This window comes from Bombus flavifrons, chromosome 5, assembly GCF_040668555.2.
Source record: "Bombus flavifrons isolate JBK064 chromosome 5, iyBomFlav1_principal, whole genome shotgun sequence".
Classification (NCBI taxonomy): domain Eukaryota; kingdom Metazoa; phylum Arthropoda; class Insecta; order Hymenoptera; family Apidae; genus Bombus; species Bombus flavifrons.
This window is the reverse complement of record NC_138446.1, coordinates 1,531,333-1,545,684: the sequence shown is the minus strand read 5'-3', so window position 1 is coordinate 1,545,684 and position 14,352 is coordinate 1,531,333. Positions and strand designations below refer to the sequence as shown.

Here is a 14,352-nt window from a genome sequence, read left to right as displayed (position 1 = left end):
ATTGCTAGTCGAAGTATATGTAGTATTAATTAAAATATTAAAATAATCATTTTTTTGAAAAAATAAAAATTTTATGTAATAGAAATATATAAATAGTTTTATTCTTTTAAATTACATGTTCTTATCGTAGAATTCATTCTTATTTCTGCATAGTTCTTTGACAAAGTCTAGCAAGAAGACTGTTCATTTGTAGTAAACTATTAATTCCATCCACTATTCCTAGATGAGTTATTCCAATCTCCTAAAATGATAATTCCAAATTTGTATTTTCATATCTATATTGATATAAAATATTCATTATACATTCATAGACAATATAAATATATTTTAACTTACTTTTATAAAATCTAATTTTAATGGTTCTTCGATGGATAGATTTGTACAAACTCTGAATATATTACTGATCAAATCTTCTGCAGAATATCCCATTTTCCATAAATGTTCCATTATCTATAAACATTCATCAAAAAGAGCATTTTATATTCTTATGGTATGTTAAATAGAAGTTTTTAAAATAGCATAATATCTTACCCCATATGCTTTGGAAATTTTACCCTGCGCACATAATTCCAACATTTCTTTAACAAGTAATGGATGTGGTTCATCACAGACTTTAAAAACATTCTCACTGTTTACATGTCCAAAACCATTATAAGTTGATTGTAAATTATTTAGAGCCTGTCTCATATCACCTTGTGCAGTAAATACTATTGCTTCTAAACCATCATCTGTATGTGAAACCTAGTTAATTCATTATATATGTAGTGTTATTGCAATACATTTTCATTCAAATATTTAAATAAAAATATAACAATTTGTTAAAGATTGATCGTACATCTTCTTTCTGACAAACTTCAATAATCTTTGCTAAAATTTGCGCATCTGATAATTTTCCATATCTTAACATGGCACAGCGTGACTGTATTGGCTCGATAATTTTTTCACTTGTATTACAAGCTAGTGCAAACCTAGTTGTATTGCTATATATTTCCATTGTCCTACGTAACGCTTGTTGTGCACCATCAGTCATGCTATCAGCTTCATCCAGAATTATTATTTTGTGTTTTCCTTTTGCCAAATTTACCTAAGTAAACATGGGATAAATGTTTGACGAAAAAAACTTAAAAGGATATATGAAGGGGTTTGATATAGCATCAAACATAGAAAAAAATACTTACCCTCTTTTGGGCAAACATTTTAATTTTATTTCTGACAACATCTATCCCTCTCTCATTTGATGCATTTAATTCTAATACTGCTTCCTTAAACACTGGTCCTAATAAAATACGTGCCAAACATAATATAGTTGTAGTTTTACCAACTCCTGGTGGACCAGCAATAATAATATTAGGACAGTTCCCATGTTCAGCAAATACCGATAATCTGGATACTGTGTCTTCATTACCAACAATGTCAGAAAATATTTGTGGTCGATACTTTTCAATCCTAAACAATTAATGACCTTCATTTATTAAATTACTTTATTTTCATTTTAACTTCCTTTTCTATTACTCTATAAATATATAAATCAATTATGGAATAAAAACATAACCTCAAAATTTGTTAATTTCGAAATTACATATTTATTTATAGTGACATACCATGGCAAATTGCCTGATTTCTTATCTTTTTCATTATTTTTTATATTATAACCACTCGTCGATGGCACAGCTTCAACATTCATAGGTTCACCGACAGTATTCTCAACTCCCATCTTTAAACTTTAAGTTAAAATCGCGGGAAAAATCGACCAGTTCGTTTAAACATGGATAAAATAGGAATATAAAGTGACAAGTTTTGATCATTTTTGGGACAGTGCAAACAGGAGAGTTGCATTATCGATTAGTAATGATTTTTGATAATAGAGGAATAATACCTACGTACTAAGTTCTTAAAAATTTACATTCAAAATATTTCATTTACAGAAAGTATTTATTATCTAAAAATACTATAAGAGAAAGGTAGAAGAAAATGCATATGGTAGAGGGAAAGAAAGATATATAATGTAAACTTGCGATAATATTGACGGCGTAACAGAATACCACGCTACGCCTTAAGAGGTCGCGAGTATCGATCGAATTTTGCGCATCTAGTAAATTTTACGCGATCGTCTCTCTTTCACTATCGTTTTGTCGATGGCTTATGGAATGAGATTTCAATATGGCAGCCGTCGTGATATCTGCACGAGTCAGTATCGCGGAAATGTTTTGAACTCGTTGAGTAATCGCGACAACCGGTTGACGTACAACGCATAGGTTAGTAGGACGAAATGACATTTTGTTCTTGTATCAGCTTTCTTCATCGAATAGATCAGTTTGTGTCAGGAAACCGGGTTTTCGTGAGAATCGTTTTTCTCGTACAGTTGGGCCGCTAAAGTATATAGTTTGGCCGCAGTATCGTTCCAATGCAGGCATAGGTTACCTCGGCTTTTTCATTCCTTGAATCAAATTCAAACGCATATCACCTTAAATGGGAATCCGACGCTCGTTTCGTTTAACCTGACGATGTATGTGCATGTAACATCATGTATGTTTTGCGATTGTATGCTTGATGTGTGTACGTTTTTCTCAGCGAGGCTACATGTATGCGTGTACGTGCCAGGTGTGTGGATGCTGTTGTCGATGCGTGTATATTCATGAAATGTTTAGAATTGTCGCTTATCTTTTCTTTTCGAACGGGACATTGGTTGAGTGTCGCGCGTGTTTAAACGTCAAGAAAGAAGACTCGTCGTGTGTGTTTTTGACACATCTCGCCATGCTGAGTGGACAGCATGGTGTTGCGGCCCGCTACGTACCGAACAATTCACTTGGGAATGGCATTTGGTAAGTTAATATAACTTCTTCTGTATCATTTTTCCCCTATCATCGTTCAGTCATCGAAATTTTTGTGACAAGTGCTTTCTATTGTATCGTTCTTCGATATCATTTAACATCCCACTGTATTTTGAATATCAGCGCCATGAAACTTCTTCATTATTTTATTTTGAAACTAGTGTCATTCTTAATTACTTACGTTGAAAATTAAGGAATTCTATGAATTGCTTGTTAATGCAAATACGTAGTATACTACTTTTATTTCGGCATACTCAGATAATCGCTTCCGGTTCTTCTTGATATTCAAAATATTTAATCGTGGGAAGGACATGATTCATTAAATTTTGCTAAGTTTGCGTCCTGCTAAATGCGATTCCATTTTTATTTGTTCAACATTTTTAAATTTTATACACACGCGATATTTTACATAATTGATAATAATAGAAATTAAATTGTTATTAGTTTATTCAAAATCGACCACTTTATTTATCGCATGTTATTAAATTGTGATATATTCATAGCTAAAATCTGTGTATATATATTTATAGATATTGGACATCTATTGCTTATTGCGTAATTCGTTCCTAATTTATTTTACATTTAAGTAATATCATATGCATAAATCAAACAATGTAACATCCATTGTACTGTGATATAGATCATCTTACTTATTAGCATAAAATCTACTGAACGAATTTTATATGTATATATATATATATATATATATATATATATATATATATAAAGCAATAAATTACAATTTTCTTGCACAAAATGTTTGAAAAAGGTTTGTAGTACTTACGTTCTTCACTTTAATATACTCATTTATACAGTAATTTTACAATCAGTTTTAATTAACTAGACAACCACGTTCAGGAACATTGATGAATATTGATTTGAAAAAAGCAGACATATATGTATATACGTAGATAATAAAGCGCAGCTTCAGCATGTAAAGTATGCAAGCATACACAGTTACTTGAATGTATAACGCGTGTTATAAGTTTACATTAACACGTGTTATTAAATTCGATTATTTCCCACGATTGAAAGAGCATATTTATTATCTTTTGGGGATTCATTTTTGCACTAAATTCGTAACTATATTAAATAAATCTTAATTCAATACAATAGTTAGACTGCAGATGTTTATGCATTTTTTAATAATTTAATATTTAACCTAATTTAAAGATTCAATTCGCGATATGAATTATTATTCAAACATTGTTTTTTTACGGTTATATCTTTATATCTAAAAATCTATCTTTAAATTCGTTGTCCAAATATTAGGACAAAACGGTGTTACAATATTAGTATTAGAACAGATTCTACTGGTTATTTAAATTCTAAATTTGAACAACCATCAATCAATGGAAACGCGTAAATTCTCTTAATCCGACAGCTATTGTTTTCTTGTCGAACTTTCTGTAGTGCATCAGTGTAATCATGGTTGATTTTATACATATTTGTTGCTAGAATTCTGTCTAGATTATATATATACCTTTGAAGCACCTATTTTCTGCTTTTCGGCCCTGACATATTCGGTTGACGCATTCTGTAGATTACATCGAATAATTAGAGAATACATACTGGTATCAGTCGTGGTCGGCTGTTTTTGGCCCGATCATTTATACTCTTTCTGAATTTACTAGACGCTAGAGAAATATTATAGTGTAAGAAATATTACGCATTAAATCTTCGCTACTGGCTTTTCGTTTCGGTTAGCCAATCGAATCCGCAAATATCAAATTATCCGATTTGTCTAGAGTATATCCGGTTTAAGTATCTACTGCGCAATTCAAAAGATTACGTTAATATTGGAATCTCTGGAAATATCGATAAAAAACAATTTAAACGTTTCAGTAAGTTTCTCGTATAAAATAAGGCAACTTCGGTGCATAACCTTTTTTTGTATATGTGTATATGTGTATATGTTTATTTACTTTCTGGCTTCGCAGCCCGGAGACAAGGACTTGGCTTACACATTTCCAACTCGCACTCATTCCCATACAACTGCCACAGTACTCGCCATATCCAAAAACCCACACTCCCATCTCAAACACACATATCACCTTTCATATCTGATACTAAGAATATAACATTTTTTGTACTTTCAATAATCGCAGTCTAATCCTGCTGTGTCGTTTTGGTCATTCTCGATGCCTAAGAATTTGTCTGCTAAAATGAGATCAGGATTAATTAATTAGGGCATCGCGATAGAGTTAAACCGATCGTACTGTATAAAACGCTATGGAAGAATTAGTTAATCATTCGTGAGAGCACTTTTCAAATTGCACCGTTTGTTATCGTTATAATTGTCAAAAAGCGATATAGCGTATCTCTATTATGTTTTCGGATGCTTAGATTAGCGGATTGTTGATATCAGTTCGTAGAATTGAACTCGAGCCTTGCTGAATGCGCTTCAGAGAACATTTCTTAACTTCTGTTTGCGTTTAGACGGGATTACTCAAATCTTCAAACAGCGCCGATGGCGCAGTAATAAAGCAGCTTTGAAAAAATATGAAACGTGCATTAATATTTGTAACGATAATTCAGATGGATCTAGCGAAAAAAATTGATCTACGCTTCGACACATGTCGAGTATAGTATCTAATTAGTATTGCATACATGAAATGCAAAGTATTTGGAAAAATTATCTTCAGATCGTTGTTCACTTTGAAAATGAATTGCTTCTTGAATATCCTTAATTCAAGAGCCTACACCTATTCCTAAGCGTAGTCTTTTCAGTGTATTTCTGTAAAGCTTTTAAGCGACGAAGTTATGGTGTTGTAAGATGGAGTAATTATAAAAATATGTATTAATAATAATAGATTTATGCGCCATTACGTTTAAGAAATATCAAGCCACTGTCTTTCATGCGTTTTTTCTTCTATATAAAAAACTTATCATAATTATCAAAGTTGATAAAGCAAGATGGATTGTGTGTCTTTTAACAACGTTATTCATTGCTCCTTGCGCATAGTTTTTCCGCAGTCTGTTTATTATGCAAACGTAGAGATTTGCTGATGAATTAGTAGCAGAACCAATTTCAGAAACTGAACGCATTAAACAATAAAAACTTGCACATGACTCACACAGAACACTCGAGATGGAATATTGACGTGTAGGCGTATCATTGCATATTTTTTTTCATTTGTATCCAAATTTACCCACGTGTGAGATCATCATAGATATCATCAATTGAGAAACGAACAGAGCTTGAAATAGACATCTTTATTAAGTATATTTATTAATCCAACGACAGCTATGGTTCCGTTAACGCAACATTTCATTCACAATCTTTTTCTAGTTTAATTTACAGGATCGTTGAATTCTATTTTCTAACATTATGGTTATGACAGGAAGTTTCAAGGACTTGCTTCATATTATTTTGTTATCGCGTTTTTATTGGACGTTAAAATTGCGTCAAAAGATGCATTAAAATAGTTACGGAAACGGAGAATTTCTTTGCTCTATAAATAACAATTTATTACGATTGCACTGTCTTTAGCATGTCTAGGCCTGTATCTAAAAGAGGAACTACGTACTGTACGGTGTTCTAAGAAGGGAGAATACTTAATAAATTTGGACCTCATTGTGTGCTAATTTTGCGAATCGAATATAGATGCAACTGCAAATACTCCTGCAACTGACGTGAAATATATCAGAGTTTGAACATTTTATAGCTTTAACTGCTTTCTCTTTCTTTCGTAATCTTAATTATTTGACTTAAATATATTTCAAATAGTTACAAATTAAAAAGTTGGAACAAGTTATTACAAAGATTAATGAAATTAAAAGTTCCCACACTGGTTGACGAGAATTTATGTACCTTACATGTTGTTTTTATCTTGATATTTTTGATGAAAAGTTTCTTCCAACGAAGAAAGATATTTTCGTCGCTTAAATATCTTTTCGTGTCAAAAATTTCGCCATATATCTATGTTAAGAATTGTGGATCTTAATTGCCGAAATAAATGTATAGGAACACTTGGATTACGCTTAGAATTCACATCAAAATAGTTTCAGATTTATTTAATATGTGATTTACAAGATATTCGTCGATATACATTTGCACGTGTCTCAGCACTTTCTTTGTCTCACCATCTTCTATACCACACTACTAACGGAACAGTTGCATTCATCTGTTTTTCGAGACGCTGTGCACGCACATACTTCACACACTCATACTCATATATGTGTGTCACTACTACGCGGCTAATCTAATGTAGTACACAAAATTACACATATCTCGATAATCTATTTTATTTGACAAACATTAATAGAGATTATAAAAATTCCAAGATAAGTATTTTTTTGCGGGAAGACCAACTAAATTGTTACTTTTCGCTGATCACTAACGAAATTCTTGAAAAATAAAGATATTCGCGAATAGGCTGCGGATGTCTATGGGTTTGTGAAAAGTTTAAATGAAATACACGTGATAGACAAAAATTGTATAAAATACAAGGTATTGCGTAAAATATCAAAAGCGCAGTATCTATTCGTTATGATGTTTAACACGTGGAATAAATCTCCGCGTTGTGGTTCCATTTCTCTAGTTTAGCATTTACAAAAATACTAATTTGCGTAAACATCCGCAGTCTATTTATAAAACGACGCATGATTAAAAATACGAATCTGCGACAAGCGCGGTCTCGCATCAAAACGATTGTAATTATCGCGAGAAACTTTCAAGAATCGCTTCTTTGCATCTCGCGCATTTTAAAAGAGCAAGCAATGAAGAGATGGTAACGAGCCAAGTGACGATATATTGTGCGATTGCTGGTTACACAATCCTCTTCACCAAATCTATAGATCAACTGTCTTGGCACTATTTCGCACGGTGCCCTACCTACCTAGACCTTATTTTCATTGTGGTTCCCATTGAAAGTTTATACTTTTTAATCTTTTATGTAATATTCTTTATGGCTGTTGCCCACAGCGATTCGCGAAAGTAATTTTAACACGATTATTAAAGTTGGAACGTATTTTATATGCATATGACGTGGCTCGCAAAAGTATTTGAATGCTTCTGCGAATCTTATTAAAATATTTCATATTCTTTTTTTATAAACTACTTTCATTTTTCCAGTTTTACATGGCAGATGAGGAAACAGCATTATGTATATGTATTGTAATAACGTAAATCCTTGGGGTAAATCAGACGATCGATTCTGGAAAATCGAGTTTATTTTGGGAATAATTAAATTAAATACGATAATACAAATTTTACCTGGAAAATCGAGAATCGTTCTTCTCTCGTAATCTATTCTATTCAGCAAATGACTGCCGGTAAAACAAAACAAAAATAAAAATGTCGCTTGTTGGGTAGTTTGAATTCTATAGAATTTACATATATAAATATAAATATATATATATATTTGCACTTTAAACTTAAGTTTGTAATTTAAAAAAGTCACCAAAGAAAACTTGGTTTAAGAATACACGTATTAGGTAATTTCAAAACTTTTATCGTTTACACTGCTCTTCTTCTTTATCCGTAACGATACCAAAAAAAAAAAAAAAAAAAAAAAAAATGAGGTAGTTACGATATCTAACGACAATATTAAAAATGACGACGAAGTGAATGAATCTCCGCATCTCGACTGATAAAGATAAAGCGCACAAAGAACACAGACCACACCCTCGACCACACTGGAAAAGAAGAGAACCTATTCGTTCTCATTAATTGAAGAATCGCTGAGTGAATAGGTATAACTAACTCTCTAATTAAGAACGGATAATTTTAAGTGAGTGTGTGTGTGTGTGCATGGGTGCGCGCGTGTGTCTAAAGAAATTGTGCTGTGGTTGCACCTAAATGCCACGCACCCGACCTAGTACAATGCATATCTTTTCGCGTGAGTTCATCCCGAATGTAAGATAGAATTGGGTAATGTTGCAGAAGACTGCTAATGCGTTTCCAATTAATCATTCGGCTTCTAACCGTTTGTATAATTTCTTTGTAAATAACATGCAGTGGCTCGTAAAGATATTCGAATATGTAAACCAGGAAATTTCTAGCTAAGTTTATAGAAAGCAAAACTATTGCAATTCGTTTCTCACCTGTAATTTTATAATTGAAATACATATGGTGTATCTAACATCGATCGAAATACAACAATTTAGAGAAAAGAGGAGTACTTTTCTTTCATAGAAGAAGGAAACAAGGGAAGCAAGCTGTGTGAATAATAATAATCTTTGCGGTTTTGATATTTGCCAAGATGGATTTGAGGAAGTCCGCGATAAATCTGTTTTGTAGTTCTCATTATGTAGCTCTACTTAGTGGGCTAATATTCGCCATGTGAATTTTGAATCAACGTAACAGAATCAAGATTTTTGATCGTAGAGTATCGCTACGATGCTATCGTAATAACGTGATTAAATGTTCGATTGCTGTTGGTTACGGCGAGCTGTGTCGTCCTTTACCCAACATTTGCTGCACGTGTTCCGTTAAAACAGGTAGCTTGCAATAAATTATTTTTATAATTATTTATATCTACCACCTTGACCTTTTTCTTGAATGGGAAGGCGATATGGTGGAGGAAGACTGCTTTATCTCTTGCATTACAAGGTTGTTTATTGGGTAAACATGCAATGTATATGCGGTCTCGTGCGTATATCATCGTAAAAATTTCAAACACGTCTGCTCCATAAAAACTTTAAACGATTAATATAACACGTCGAATTAGAAATGTGTCTTCATGGAACGTACAACAAATAGGTATTTCTTTTCATGGTTGGTTATTTCTGTTATTAATTTGTAGCAGATTTTCGAAAATTACCAGTTTTTCTGTACTTAATTTTTGATATTATCGTGAATATCTAAGAAACTTTATAAGATACAGAAGAAAGTTAAATAAAAAAATTTATTCTTTCTTATGGCCTATATCGTGGATGTGAAAAATTTTTTAAAGAAATTTCTTCCCCTTAATCCACTTCCACCTATAATCTTTCGAAGGTTCAATTCTTGGTGTATTTTTTTCGCCCCCCTTTATTTACACGATACAATAAATCCACGATATGTACGTGATATCTCACTTATTTTTAGACACGACTCATTCTCTCTACTTATTGTTAGTTGGATATTAGCGAGAAAATGCTACCGTAACCGTAACATTTATTTATATCCGGCATATTTCAGGATAAGAAAGACAGAACAAATTACGTCTATAATTTAATATAGTTAATATAATTTAATCAATATAAGTAATTTACATGAGCTGCAATAGCTACACAAGAGCTCACGAGCAGCGTTGTACGTTGTTTCAATTCATTTATATATTCGTAAGGAGCTGCTCGAACAGTATCCATACGTGTGACGACACAAAATAAAACAGGGTGTAGTTTTTGAGAAAAACATACATTTTTGAAAATTGTTCACATCCGCAATACAGATCATAAAGAACACTTCAACTTTTAATGTAACTTTTTTCCTATATCTTATACATATAATTTCTCAAATATTCAGGATAATATGAAAAGACGAGATTTCTTTGGCGTTTGTTTTACCCCGTTTTTCAGCAGAAAGATAACTGTTCCGTTATTAGCATCGCATGAACTAAATTTCTGCACCGTCAAATTTGTTTGAATTTTCGAATCGCCGAACTTCCCTTTTAAATAATTCGTGGTTTTATCGGTACTCGGGGAGAAAATATTATGTTTCTAATTGCATGACGTAAAAGTAATGTGTCTATAGCAAAGAAACATGAATATAGACAGTGTAAATATTCCGGGGCGTGTCTAAACTCGTGCACGAAGCCTTTTCATAAGGAATCCACGAGAGAATAATTATCTCTTTCAAGAAAAATGAGTTTGTATGTTTCTCAGAAATTCAGCGATTAAGTTACAAAAATGTATGATTAAAACACGTCGGTCTCTGTAGATATAATTTCTCGTTAGGTATACAACTTTCAGTATATCAATTAATCTTTTCACAATCTAATTGCACAGAATAATTATGACTTATACTTACCCTCTTAAATCCAATTAATTCGATACATACTGCAATAAATGTGTAGATCTGCTAAAACGACCGCATTAACATTTAGGTAAATCGATATAGTAATAAAGTATAGTAACAAACAAGGCTTATAGACATTGAATAGTTAAATTCTGTATATTAACTTCCATTCATTCTTAATTTTAACTGCTGCTTTCATAATAAAATAACATTTCGAAGTATAAAGGGGAAATATTTAAGGCAGCTTTTGTTGTCTCTATTATCATCGCGATAAAATATATTTTCACAGTACCGAACGCGAATAATTAAATGGAATGAATTCCAAGCTTCATCTGTGTCATATAACAGCAAATATTTCAAGAGATTTATTTCAATCATTTAACGTGATACCCTTCAACACTCCAAATGAAGCATGACAACGTAATCGATATTTCACTACCACGATCTTTCTGTCTTTTTTTATTTTATTTCGAAAATACGTACCTAGCGTGTCGGGAACAACGAGAGTAACAACACTGCACAGTGCGAAATGTCAGCAATATAGCACGAAAAAATTCAATTTTGATAATGAACCGAATAATGATTGGTGAAAATATTTTTGAACATTTACCACACACGATCTTTACGTGTCATATAAAACGTATTAGAATATGCAAGTTACATTCTTTTGTTAACCATGGGAATAACCATCGTTACACCCAGCATTCCTTAAATTTCCTATCTACCAAGCAGTTTGCTAATTGATCATAGGTCGGGATTTTGTCCTGATACGCGGTCATTTCAAAATTCATATTCATAATGAAATGACATAATCGGATGACTCCTCCCTTTTAAAATTTTATGCAAGTACAATTTGAACCTGATAACTTTCTATAAATGAATCACTATAATTATAAATATATATATCTGCGTTGTAGCTGCCTTGCTTCTACTTTCAGCGACATTATTCCAATATCTATATTTTTTTCGTTTTATTAACAAACATTAAATACGTATCAACGTTTGGTCGAATATAGATCGTGCCGTATGTTACTGGAAAACCCATGAAACTATTGGGTTGCCAACTAAGTGATTGCGGATTTTGTCAATTCCACTCAATGACAAAATCCGCAATCACTTAGTTGGCAATCCAATATAAAAAGTTCGTATCTCCTTAGCGCAATGTATAATTTTGTCTGGTTGGATCGATGAAATGTCACTAAGAACCACCGGTTAGACGCGAATTACGAAAGAGCAGCAAATCGGACTGCTTGGTCGCAGGTGGAAAATGTAGAAACGACAAATGATTATGCTTCACCTTGTACTTCTTCCGCGTATCTATATTCAGCCCATCCGGTCACTGTGTTCGCCACTATTGATCCATTACAGCTACGTGCAATGCTGGAACCAACTTTTACACACGACAAGAAGGTAAAAACAAGCAAAAGTTACTCTCTTTTTTCCTTTTATCGTGTTTCCACATTTTCCTTTCTCGGCTTTTCCTGTCACATCGTACCGCAAGAAACTGAGAAACATCGTCGACCGTAGGTAATATCTGCGAAGACAGCGACCACCGATATCGTTTACGATCGAGACACCGCTTCATCTTTTATAAATTGAAACGCTGAAAAAGTTGTATCGATAGAGAGCCGATGTTCGCTGATGTTGACAGCCGTAAAAAAAAATGTCAGAAGAAAGTATCGTGTCTCTGGGTAGATAGTCGTTTCGCTTTTGATACTCTGAAGAACAATTTGTTGAAAGTAGAGAACTACGTATGCTAAATTAAATTCGTTTAACTGTTGTTCCCAGTAGAGAAAATTGAGAATGATTGCTACGCTTTTCAGTTGATAAAGTTTCGTCTCTTTAATTGAAGAATTTGCAGTAACAACGGGGTAGCAGGAAAATTTTTATCTCGCTTTACATAAAATGGAATATCCTAAAATGGAAGGTACCTGTTAAATTCAGCCTAAGGCATAATCGTTAAGACCGTTTGAATATTTTTCAGTGTCATAATGTTACAACAAGGAATTTTTTTTCTTATTTTTACACTTATCGATGAAATTTTTATTTTGCTAGAACAAGCGTGCCACGTGAAAATTCCGAACGTTGTAGAAACAAAGTTGAACCACAATCAAACCAGTGTTTAACATCCAAAGGACAAAAGTTTAAAAATATCCAGTTCCAGCGAATTTCCGACCAGCTTAGGGAATATTTTCAAAGTGATACACACCTGTTCTTCTTCCTCGTTATATTGCACTGTAATTAATTTACAGGTCGATTCGATTCGGAAGAACACGAAAAGTAGTACTACGAAAATAGCACGAAACCGTAAAAGCGATTTTTCTAATTCAAACAAGAGAATGTAAAGGTAAAATGTAGAGAAACGATAAAAACATAGACGATTGAAAGTTTGTATTAATACTATTATTTATGTCACCTATCTCGAAGCAAATTTTTCAAAATCCGGCCGAAGATTAAACATAAATTGCTTTTACGACTTGAACTGCATAACAGTAAACGCTTGTTAAAAAAAAAAGAGTATGGTGTTGAAGGAAGATAGCAACACAAAGCGCGTTAGTATGATATTAATACTAATTTCATGAGTCCTTTGCCCTCGGCAACTGTTGTTACCTGTTTTTCATTAACTCGGTAATTAAAAGCTGAATTCGCGAGGAGAAATTTACGGTTACTTTATTTGCGTTCGCTGTGGTCAAAGAATATTAATTTTTATCGCCTAGACACCGATGTGTATGTATATTTTATATATTTTATATTTTTATATGTGTATTTTACAGGAAAATTTACGCAATTTTTAACTTTCATAGCATAATTTTTCATTAGTGTAAAATTTCAAAGCTTATGTTAGAATAACAAATTTTTAGGTGGTTTTATAATTACGAGACGCAACGAATCCTCGCTAATGTAGCGTGCGCAAGGTGCGAAGCTTTTTACGAGCTGATGTATTTAGCGCTAGCTTGGTCACAGTCGCACGATTACTTCATGATTTCCGGCATACGCGATGACGCACAGAAACTGATTTGGAGTTTGGAGAGTGTACGCCACCGGCCTACCTGTTGAGACGACGTACAAGTAATTTTAAACAGCGCTTTCATTGCACTTTGTACGTCCGTCAAACAAACGGGACTCCGAGTTTCGATCCGATTACGCGTTTAGTTCAAATTGCGAAAACTATCTTTTAAAAGCTTGTCGAATTGCTTGTCGCTTCTGCGCGAACATTACTCTTTCTCTCGTGCGTTTTTCTTTTTATCCTTATCTCATCGTTGTTGCCTCGACTCCCAATCTCGACTATAAACTCGTTAAACGCAATAAACTGAGTACCGCTGAAGGTTCACCTAATGTCAATTTATTTTTGCATAAATATTCGCGGTCTATCAATATTTAATAAATTAATTAGTATCTGTAGGATGTTCGATATGCCTAACTTTGTTTTGTCTTAAACCTCATGCAGATTAGTCGAGTTACCTGAATTCGAACAATTCGAGACCACTTTATCAGTATCAACTTGTTAGTTTATTAAACTTGAAATATATTTTCAAGTTATCCTTATTCTTAGTAGTTTTATAGCTTGACTCTACG

General features: G+C 33.0%; 3 protein-coding genes across 3 annotated transcripts in view; 2 read left to right on the top strand and 1 right to left on the bottom strand.

The window, feature by feature from the left end:
• Positions 1–83: 83 nt before the first annotated feature.
• On the bottom strand, positions 84–1,847 carry RfC4 (replication factor C subunit RfC4). Its single transcript, XM_069113767.1, has 6 exons — positions 1,602–1,847; positions 1,179–1,446; positions 836–1,084; positions 532–741; positions 337–450; positions 84–241 (listed from the first exon to the last, which is right to left on the bottom strand). Exons 1-6 carry the CDS (start codon positions 1,712–1,714, stop codon positions 140–142), a joined length of 1,056 nt encoding a protein of 351 aa, XP_068969868.1. The 5' UTR covers positions 1,715–1,847; the 3' UTR covers positions 84–139.
• Positions 1,848–2,098: 251 nt separating this feature from the next.
• The window catches only part of Nca (neurocalcin homolog), a 75,481-nt gene continuing 63,227 nt past the window's right edge, over positions 2,099–14,352 (top strand). Inside the window, exon 1 of the mRNA XM_069113768.1 lies at positions 2,099–2,255. The gene's annotated coding sequence lies outside the window, so the exon portion shown is untranslated. The remainder of the gene's footprint in view (positions 2,256–14,352) is intronic.
• LOC138180188 (neuronal calcium sensor 2) overlaps positions 2,262–14,352 on the top strand; it is a 69,324-nt gene continuing 57,233 nt past the window's right edge. The window contains exon 1 of the mRNA XM_069113774.1: positions 2,262–2,822. The gene's annotated coding sequence lies outside the window, so the exon portion shown is untranslated. The remainder of the gene's footprint in view (positions 2,823–14,352) is intronic.